The sequence below is a fragment of the Azolla caroliniana genome, unplaced genomic scaffold (assembly GCF_043228905.1).
Source record: "Azolla caroliniana isolate FFs.n. ecotype wild unplaced genomic scaffold, voAzoCaro1.0.p SCAF_4, whole genome shotgun sequence".
Lineage (NCBI taxonomy): Eukaryota > Viridiplantae > Streptophyta > Polypodiopsida > Salviniales > Salviniaceae > Azolla > Azolla caroliniana.
The window spans coordinates 10148032-10158284 of NW_028230439.1; the positions used below are offsets into that span (position 1 = coordinate 10148032).

At 35.7% G+C, this 10253-nt stretch overlaps 1 protein-coding gene across 1 annotated transcript; it reads right to left on the bottom strand.

The window, feature by feature from the left end:
• Nucleotides 1-3712: 3712 nt before the first annotated feature.
• Nucleotides 3713-9180, bottom strand: LOC147865056 (uncharacterized). The gene is made up of 8 exons (XM_087317786.1): nt 9047-9180; nt 7011-7076; nt 6813-6930; nt 6589-6706; nt 6288-6423; nt 5321-6184; nt 4720-4968; nt 3713-4070 (listed from the first exon to the last, which is right to left on the bottom strand). The coding sequence occupies exons 1-7, from the start codon at nt 9114-9116 to the stop codon at nt 4742-4744; spliced, it is 1599 nt and encodes a 532-aa protein (XP_087173912.1). The 5' UTR covers nt 9117-9180; the 3' UTR covers nt 3713-4070; nt 4720-4741.
• Between the last annotated feature and the right edge of the window lie 1073 nt (nt 9181-10253).

Sequence of the window (10253 nt, forward strand, 5' to 3'; positions counted from 1 at the left end):
GAATATGCATCAATATCACCAACTTTTTAGCTACACATTTGAGGTCATGCTGTTGTGTAGCAGACTTGAGATTTTTCATTTTGTCTATGCTACATAGACAAAATGAACACATATGTGTGATAAGTACATTATGCTTATACATTGTGTATGACAATGTTATAGACTTGTTTACACAAACTTTTGCATACATGCATGCATGCATAGATTAATAAAGCCAAAACCCTTTTGACAAAATAATAGGTGTGATAAGTACATTATGCTTATACATTGTTTATGACAATGTTATAGACTTGTTTATGCAAACTTTTGCATACATGCATGCATGCATAGATTAATAAAGCCAAAACCCTTTCGACAAAATAATAGGTGTGATAAGTACATTATGCTTATACATTGTGTATGACAATGTTATAAACTTTTTACACAAACTTTTGCATACATGCATGCATGCATAGATTAATAAAGCCAAAACCCTTTCGACAAAATAATAGGTGTGATAAGTACATTATGCTTATACATTGTGTATGACAATGTTATAAACTTTTTACGCAAACTTTTGCATACATGCATGCATGCATAGATTAATAAAGCCAAAACCCTTTCGACAAAATAATAGAAGGATTACGGCTAATGGATTTAAAACATATTACGACATGTATATATTATAAATATACGTAATATGCTTTAAATGCATTTGCCATAATCCTTATATTAAATTGTACATATTGTGAAATGCACAAAGACATGCACACCACAATATGCATAATACAATGTAAATGCATTGGCCATAATATTGTGAAGAAAGAAATTTCTTGTATTGCCAATGTTTGTAAGCCATAAATAATCAAATCATTACCCTTTGTATAACAATTCTATTGAATTCATAACCCTTATGATATCTTTGACTCACACACATTACATGTAAATGCACAAGACTAACGTGAATGTTAAGTTTTGAGAACACCTAAGCTTGAAATAAAACATCCCAATTATAATAGTTTCATTACAATGTTCTCAAAGATACACAAGTAAATAGCAAAGTCCTCAATTGTACACGATAAAGAAATGTTTTCTTTTTTTTCAAAAAAATGATAAAGAAATGTTATGATTTGAAGAGAGATTGATGCGTCAATATTCCTCAAACAAAATGTAGTTGGTATAAAAACAATGCATGCATTATTCTAATAATGTAAATTGTAGGATAAAAGTTGGTAATCTTATGTTTCACAGGATAAAAAGCTAGTCTATTGTGATTGTCTTGCTTGTGGGAAGGTTAAACCCCTAGATTCTTCTACTTGAACATTCAAGCCTCCTTTTAGCAGATATAATGAACAAGGATTCTCAACCTCCTTGACCTTTCTTCCATGACACTTCATTAAGCTCTATATAGGAAAACTTCTATGAAACAAAAAGTATGTTGATATTTGAGAGTGAGTTAGGATAGGGTCATGCTCTTTAAAGGGAGAGATAAAGACAACATCAAGAGGTTGAGTTATAACACACTTGACAAGAAATCGTTAACATGAATACCATACATATTTCTCACTACTATGATGCCTTCTTGACAAACACTCTTATACCAAACAAAAATAATAACACGCATAAGTCAATAGAACCCTAACACATTGTAGTGACTATAGTTCACAAAATATCTATAAAAGTATGCTACCCACATGTTGGTCTTAGCTTTTGGGCCCCACCGTCTTCTTTAACCCTACTTCATGGTTTACTTGTGCTCTTTCACATTCATTATGCTATGAAAACCCTTAATTTATAGGTATCTTGCTTTATGACCCCAAGAAAATAACTTCATTTTTTTTCCACATTTCCCAAAATGCTCTAAATTTCCAAAGATTTATCTTTTTCTTTCATACTACAATCTCCACACACATCTTACTATGTTTCTTTTCTTATCCTCATCGATATTATTGCTTTACATTCGTGCAAATGTTTATCTTGGATATCTTATCAATGTTTGATCACCTTCTGAAAAAAGTTTTTCATCACTATTGAAATTAGAAATTATCATGGCTGAAAATGTATTGAAAGAGACATGCCAATGGAGGTTGGTGAATTTTGTATGCACATCCATAAGACATGCTTGAGCGAGTGTTGGTAGAAAGAGACATCATACCCAACTTATATAGCAGCCAAAATCAAACAATATATTGTCAATAAACCCCGCATTCTTTGCAAGTTCATATATTTCAAATATTCTTGTCAGAAAATGAAAGCATGGAATTCCATGGTTCCCATAGTACTTTTAAAAATTATACATAACGTTGAGCATGTAAATCCCAAGAGAATGTCAACTTGTAAGGAAACAAATAGTTTGTGCCACTGTTGAAATGGGGAAGAATGTGGCTTTTGTAATAGAAAACCTTGTAATGATCTTTGTAGTTAAAACCGTCTTATGCTAATTGAAGTCTTGTTAGAGAGAAAGATAGCCCAAAAGAGCCATAGTTAAATACTTGTCACTATGTTCTTCAATCTAATATACCATGAACAACAGATCTATGTTCAAAAGCCACATGCACGAAGGTTTACTTGGATGTGTGTAATCATTTGATAAAATGTTTTTGGCGTGTTTATTAAATTTCGCATTTTAATTCTGCCTACAGGTATTGTGTTGAAGTCCCTTCTATCATAGTTCACTCTCTTTTATGTTTCAAATTTGTTGTACACCAAATCTCATGTTTTTCAATTTGAGTGGGTGTAGGCCCTTCTTACATTTCCGCTCTTGTGCTTAAGCTCTCTCAGTAACTTAAAAAGCCATATACCAAGTGTCCGTAGTATTGGGCTGTACATTGAAAGTTTGTCTATAGTATTGGGCTGTACGTTGAAAGTTTGTCTGTAGTATTGGGCTGTACATTGAAAGTTTGTCTATAGTATTGGGCTTTACATTGAAAGTTTGTCCGTAGTATTGGGCTGTAAATTGAAAGTTTTGAAGACTTCATGTACATGATTTTCTAATTCATGTTCAATTGATGATAAGGCACCAATATGTCAATGCAAAAACTTGTCCAACATTCAATGATGACCCATAGAAATTAACAATAGCATCAATGATACTGAATTTTAGTAAATTAGATGTGTTACATGATCCATATATAGTGATTCCAAGCCAATAGACAGCGAAGATTCATATGATACATACTGATTTCCATGAATGGGAATGCTAAATTCACGGAATTGACCATAAGTGATGGATATATTACAACCTCTTTCACATCCTATAGTGTGAAGCCAATGTGGAGCCTTGAAGTTAAGGAGATAGATCCTATAAAAGGTGATGCTATGCTTGTAACAATCTCCATTGATTTCAATTTCTTTCTGATGCCTTCAACGTTAATCTCATTCCCTACAAACTATTTGTTCGAAGTAACACTTTTCTACAACAAAACAGATATCTTTCAAGTGGATGAGACAATGAAATCCAAAGCTTAACATAAGACGGTTTTAACTACAAAGATCATTTCAAGGTTTTCTATTACAAAAACCACATTTTTCCCCATTTCAGCAGTGGCCCAAACTATTTGTTTGAAATAAAGCTTTTCTACAACAAAACAAAACTTTCAAGTAGATGAGACAATGAAATCCAAAGCTTTTTGCATACAAATGCATCTTCATTTCACTTAATGTTCTTACTTGATTCACTTAACCATCTTTTTTATGTAAAAACATTCCTATAAAGAAAAGCTTGCAACAGCAATACAAATACCCAAGTCAATGAAACAATGAAATCCAAAGTTTTTTACATAGCAATGTCTTCTCGCGATAAGGCATCCTGAATATTGGCATGTGGATATATATTCAGTTTAATCCTCCTGCATTGACCCCCAGATTTTAATCAGATAGCGGAGGCACTGATTATACATTGAAATCATCATAGTTCATGGCATTGAGATCTTAATGTAGAGATCATATCAATAATGAAATTCTCCTCAGATTACCAATTTAACAAAAGAAGGGTTTTAAAATAAAATAGGGCTGGGTTTTTTTAATGTACAAGAGTTATTTATTGCAACATGCTCCAACAGCTAGCCACCATAACTGAAATCGCAAGGATACTGAAAATAAATGAATTTCCAAAAAACAAGTTAGGGAGAGAATTAGGTTATATATAAACAAATATGATCAAGTTGTTCCTTGTTTCCTCAGAGAGAAACATGTTTTACATAAATAAATATGATGAAGTTGTTCCCTGTTTCCTAAACTTAAAATTATATAGGCATTTAGAAATCTATTAAGGACACGAATTAAATGAAGTGAATGACAAGGAAATCAACAAAAAAATGTTCACACCATTCCTATGGATATTATCAATGTCCAAAAGTAGGTGCATGTGCATAAAGAAAATGCAGAACATGATTTCTTCATAGAACACATTATATTAACAGAAACTGGCCAAGAAAGTGAAGTGTGTTGTGAATAAATTAAAAGCACAACAGAAAAGTGACATGCAGACATTGATAACCATTACTCCTTTCTAGCCTTACAAGTACAGGGTTACATGTCATCAATCCAGAACATTGTGATACAGACGGCATCATAGCCTTTTCATTCAATCATATGGCTACCATCTCTAAGAACATTGAGACTTTAAAAGTACAACTTGGGAATGAAAATTAGTGCCATCTTGCCGATCTATAATTTTATTCTGGCAGAATCAGGCTTCTACCGATAAATTAAACAGTCTAAAAAGAATAAGCTTATTACCTGGAATGTGTCCAAAGCAAATTCAAAATTTGAACTTCTTGAATTTCTTGAACTTTAGGCCCTTGAACTTTTTGTGCTTATATTTCTTAGAATGTTTATGTTTCTTATGATGTCCAGAATGCTTGGAAGAATGTCCGACAGAGTGGCCAACATATGCACCTGCAGCAGCTGCCGCAGCATAGCCTAAGGCATGTGGCACTTGATGACCTCCAAGATGACTACTCCCATGAACTGGTGGTGCTGGATAACCTGGGAAAATAGTTCAATGAAATTTTAAAAATGTGTACAAGAGTATAGTTCCAGACTTAAAGTAGCTGTGCATTAATCATATATGGTCTTGGAAAATATAATTTTCTGCAGCAATCAACCAAGCTTTCTTTTCATGCGTGAAATATCAGAAATTATGACAGAAATACCATAAAATTGAAAGGGAATTTAGCTGCAAAATTCAAATATTTCTATCGGATTATAAATATGTCCAACCAGAAAGTTAAAAAATTCAACGGTTTTTGCTAAATAAGAACACCTTTCTCATGAACATTGGTCATATGATTTCAGAGATAATAGAATGTCAATGGAGAGATGATCAAATGATGCTTACCATGTTGGGGATATGTGCCTGCAGGGGGATATCCATAGGGGGGTGCTGGTGGGTAGCCAGATGGGGCAGGAGGATAGCCATGTGGAGGAGCTGGAGGGTAGCCATGTGGAGGAGCTGGAGGATAGTTTGGTGGATAGCCATGTGGTGCTGGAGGATAGCTTGGTGCATACCCATGTTGTGGTGCTGGAGGATAGCCTTGAGAATACCCATATCCACTCTTATGACCTTTCTCGTTAGCTCCATAATCAGGTGGAGGGTATGATTCTGGTGGGTAACCAGCTGGAGGCTTATCACCTTTATGGCCTTTCTCTGAAGTTCCGTATCCAGGCTGAGGAGGATATGATGCTGGTGGGTAACCAGCTGGAGCGTTATCACCTTTATGGCCTTTCTCTGAAGTTCCATATCCAGGCTGAGGAGGATATGATGCTGGTGGGTAACCAGCTGGAGCGTTATCACCTTTATGGCCTTTCTCTGAAGTTCCATAGCCAGGCTGAGGAGGATATGATGCCGGTGGGTAACCAGCTGGAGAATTATCACCATAACCTCTCTCTGAAGTTCCGTAACCAGATGGAGGATACGAAGCTGGTGGGTAGGCATCTGGATGCTGATCACCATAGCCTTTCTCTGAAGATCCAAAGCCTTTTTCCAACACTGCAGTGGGTGGGTTCTCACCGTAATGAGATGGTGGGTATGCAGATGGTGGATAGTCAGATGGGTATCCACCACCAGTGTAAATTGATGTTTCACCCGGTTTTGTCCATGGTGAGCTTTCATCATCTTTATTTGGAGGATAGGTTGGAGGTATATCACCTGCGGGTGGTGGATAGCCTCTTGAATACACTGATGAGCTCACGCTGATTTTTTCTTCAATTCCTCAATAGTCCAGTTAAATATAGGACATCAGAAATATGGATCTTCAAGTACACATGCACAATATACTTGTTTAATTATGCTCATATTTGCTTACCTGTTTCAATGATTTTGCTGGGATAAGATGGTGCAGAGGGATCAGTTCTTTGCTGGTTCACAGAGAGATTCATCAAGGCATCGCTAACACTATCCAACTTGTTATATTCATATGAATCTCTGCTTTGATGAGGATCCTGATCACATGCAATATATGCTTTTACACATTTCATCTGATGCTACAAATAAATTAGCGCCAAGAGTTTTTTCTACAATGTTACTGCACCTATGTGTGTATGTGGTAAATCACTATCTTATATTATGATGTCCAAATTGATATTTACAGATGACAAAGCTCACACCTGAGTAAGTGGCTTCCATTTCCAGGAAGCTTTCAATTTCCCTGTTTCACCCTTGCTTGAGCTAATCAGAGGACAAAACGTTGTATCTTCTTTCCCAATAACATCAAAGATTGAAATCCTACATTGCATGACGCCACCAGATAACTTAAACTTAATTCTACTCTTTCTAAATCTGTCAGTCTAAATAATACAAAATTCATTCCCCACACTTTGAGTAGACATACCTGGCCACTCCCAAGAGTTCATCACTGTTATACACTTGCACATAAATGTCTTGGGACTGATCTTGTTCTTGAAGGTCAAATGTTAAGGTCTCATTCCATATTGGGTATCTCCCATGGTCTTCACATTAAAAAGTTACCATACCATCAAAAAATCAATGTAGATTCTAGTCTATATATCTTTCGACTTTGAAGACTCACCTTCGGCAGTTTTGGTGCGTATCTGTTGCTTGCTGAAACTTGCAACAGCAAAAACATTTCTAGGCTCTGAAAAAAAGTGGATTAAAAATGAAAGGAACATGAAATGGGTTCAATGGAAATAAAGAATCATAGCCAAAAAGCAAAACAAGATGGAACCAAACCAAGAAAAAAGCCATATGAATCAAATATTCAATCTTCAGTTCATGACATTAGTAGAAACAGAAATGATTAATGGCAGAAGTTAAAAATGCAGAAAACATTGTCCACATAAACAAAACCACTGTAAGAAATTGATTTATTACAACTGTTACAAAATTTAAATACATTCTTCAAAACATGAAAAGGGCAAAGCGCCTCAAATTAGATTTTACTGAGGACATGGCCACAGCCAAATCCTATACACATGAGCAATGCTTTTACACAGCGAGTGCTTAGTGTGACATAGATGAAAGGAACATGCTATAAAGAAATTGAAAAGAAACGAGACACTACATGCAAAGTGTAATGTGCTGCATTTGCTTTTCCTAGACTCTTTTTTACAAATATAATAATAAATTGGCTTTTAAAAAAACTAATCACAATCACATGATAGAAGAGATTGAGAAAAGAAATGAAGGAACAAAGAATGTAAAAATAAAGGGAGTCTGGGAAGTGTGAGAAAGGGTAAAAGTTTATTAAAACAAAACATAAAAAATGGATGCCAAAAGAAAAGACAGAGGACCTAAAATAAATAAAAGTAGGGAGACGAAGGAGAAGGGGAATAGGGTGAAGGAATTAAGCAAGCAGGGGAAAAGAATTCGGTAGAAAATGATAAAACGCCTTGCAATTGTTACATTGAAAAATGCTTCACTTTGCCTAATAGCAATTGCATGAAGACTTGAGGTAATTGTTTGTTATATCAAAATTTGAAGAATATTGATAAAGTTATGTACAAGCTCACCAGCTAGAATGCTCTATTATTTCAAGGACTGAGGAAATCAACAAGGATAGGCAAGACCACAAATTGTCCATGAATTTTATATCAACGCCTGAAGAGCTAAGCAGAAAAACTTTACAAAGAGTTCTGGTATTTTCACTTGTTTGAAAGAACAAAGAAGCTTGATAGCTTATAAAAATGATGCCACCACATTAAAGATCTAAGAAAACTTACATATGATCTAGCATTTTCAGTTGATTTACCATACCAATGCAAAGATCTTTGCAAAATCATATCTCTGGTATTTTCTACTTGATTTGAAAGTCTAAATCAGCTTGATAGCTTATAAATTGATGTTAGCTAATGTCCCTACCAATGACTGAAGTGATGCAAATTTACGACTTCAGATGAGATCTAGTATTTTCCAATTGAATGCAAAATCTCAATCAATCCGATGGCTCAATTTAATCAACACCACCATCACAAGGATCTAAGAAAATCTTTACACATGATCTGGCATTTTCTGTTTGAGTTAAAGATTCCAAATCAGATTCAGAATCTCAGAAACAGATGTCACCACAGTGAGAATCTAGGCATCCTCAGTTGGTTTGATGCTAAAAACAACGGGTAAATTGATGTCACCACATCAAGGTTTTAAGGCAAAGAATCAGACATAAGATCTGGAATTTTCAATCGACCTGAAAATCCAAATGAATTAAGATCTTGATAATTATATCACCACAGACAATCTCGAAGCAAAGAAGAGGTAAGAACAGATCCGGCGAGATGAATAGACCTAATATGACGCAGGAATGACATAAGGGAAAAGAACAAACGACAAGCATGGATACATGAAAAACAAATGTCTCTCTTTTTTCTTTCTTTCTTTTTTCTGAATGGTGAGAATGAATGAATCGATCTCAATCCATTTCAGGGAAAATGGAACTCTCACAATATTTCTCTCTCGCAGAGAAAATCTGCACATAATTACCTCTCTCTCTCTGTCGAAACTGGAACGGTCTCACTGCTTCGATCACTCAGAGAAAAGGGAACTCACTCTCTCTCTCTCTCTCACACACACACACACACACTTTCAGAGAGAAAAAAGGGGGGAACATACCGCTATCAAACCGAACGTCAGGGGAGATGGAAGCGGAGACAATGGTGAGCTCGAGCGATGAGCTCGCCATTTTCTTTTCTTTCTCGTCTGTCGTCTGCAAACGCAAGGCAAGGAAGAGGAGCGCGTTCTCTCTCTCTCTCTCTCTCTCTCTCTCTCTGTGAGATAGAAAATATATTCACGTGAAGAAGGCGAAGAAGAAAGAAAGTCGTGAAGCCCCAAGAAGAAGAAGAAGAAGAAGAAGAAGAAGAAGAAGGAAGCAAGAAAGTCTTGGACATGGACATTGGGCCCCCTTCTCTCTCTCTCTCTCTCTCTCTCTCTTTTTGGTGAAAACACACAATTATATTAATAAATGTTGTGTGAAAAAAAACACTACTTACAATAGGTGTGACGATGGAGAATGGTCACCCACTAACTACACTACACTACATGGGTAGTAGTGTAACATGTTGAATTGCCAATATACAAGACGAACACTCCACCGAGGAAAGAATTTCCACTTGCTCCAATAAAAAATAAATTGTCACATTACTACTCCCTTCAAATTTTCGTAGATATGCTTTCACCTCCATGTCTACCGTCGAATACAAAAGCGTTGCGCATATTCCAATTATGACGCAATATCCCCAATATCTCAGAAATAGAAAAACGATGTCCATCTCTGATTTTGGGTCAACCTGCGTAAATTGTGCAAACACCCACTGTCTAGGTGTCAAAGAACACCGTGATACGACTTGCCAAATTTGAGAAATGTAACTCCAAATCTGACAAGCAATCAAACATTGTATAAATCGATGAGTACTATCTTCCATTTGAATAGTGCAAAAAAAAGCAATTACCCATTGCTAGTCCACGACGCTTTAGAGCTAATCCCAAAGGCAATCCTCTAATCAAACCTCTCCAAATGAAGACCTTTGCTACAAGTGGCAATTTAGAATGCCAACTATATTGTATGATCTGCCACCACCCAGGATCAGATTTGTGTAATCTCCATTCTTCTTCGGCCTTAGATGATAACCATCCAAGAGACTCAATAGAGCAATGATACAAAAGATTAGTAGTCACTTGTAACAATGATGTTTGACGCTTTAAACACCAATCAAGTCATGGTTGTTCTCATGTTTGTAGAGGTAAGTGGCCTTGCATCAATGCAATATTTTGTAGTTGTGGCCAAATAAACCCATAATTAGACAGAATGCATAATAATTGT

Coding starts and splice junctions, on each gene's coding strand:
- LOC147865056 (XM_087317786.1), bottom strand. CDS start 9,116: ATGGCGAGCTCATCGCTCGAGCTCACCATTGTCTCCGCTTCCATCTCC. Junction 6,707..6,812: donor GAACTCTTGGGAGTGGCCAG/GTATGTCTACTC, acceptor CATGCAATGTAG/GATTTCAATCTTTGATGTTA. Junction 4,969..5,320: donor AGGCACATATCCCCAACATG/GTAAGCATCATT, acceptor CTATTTTCCCAG/GTTATCCAGCACCACCAGTT.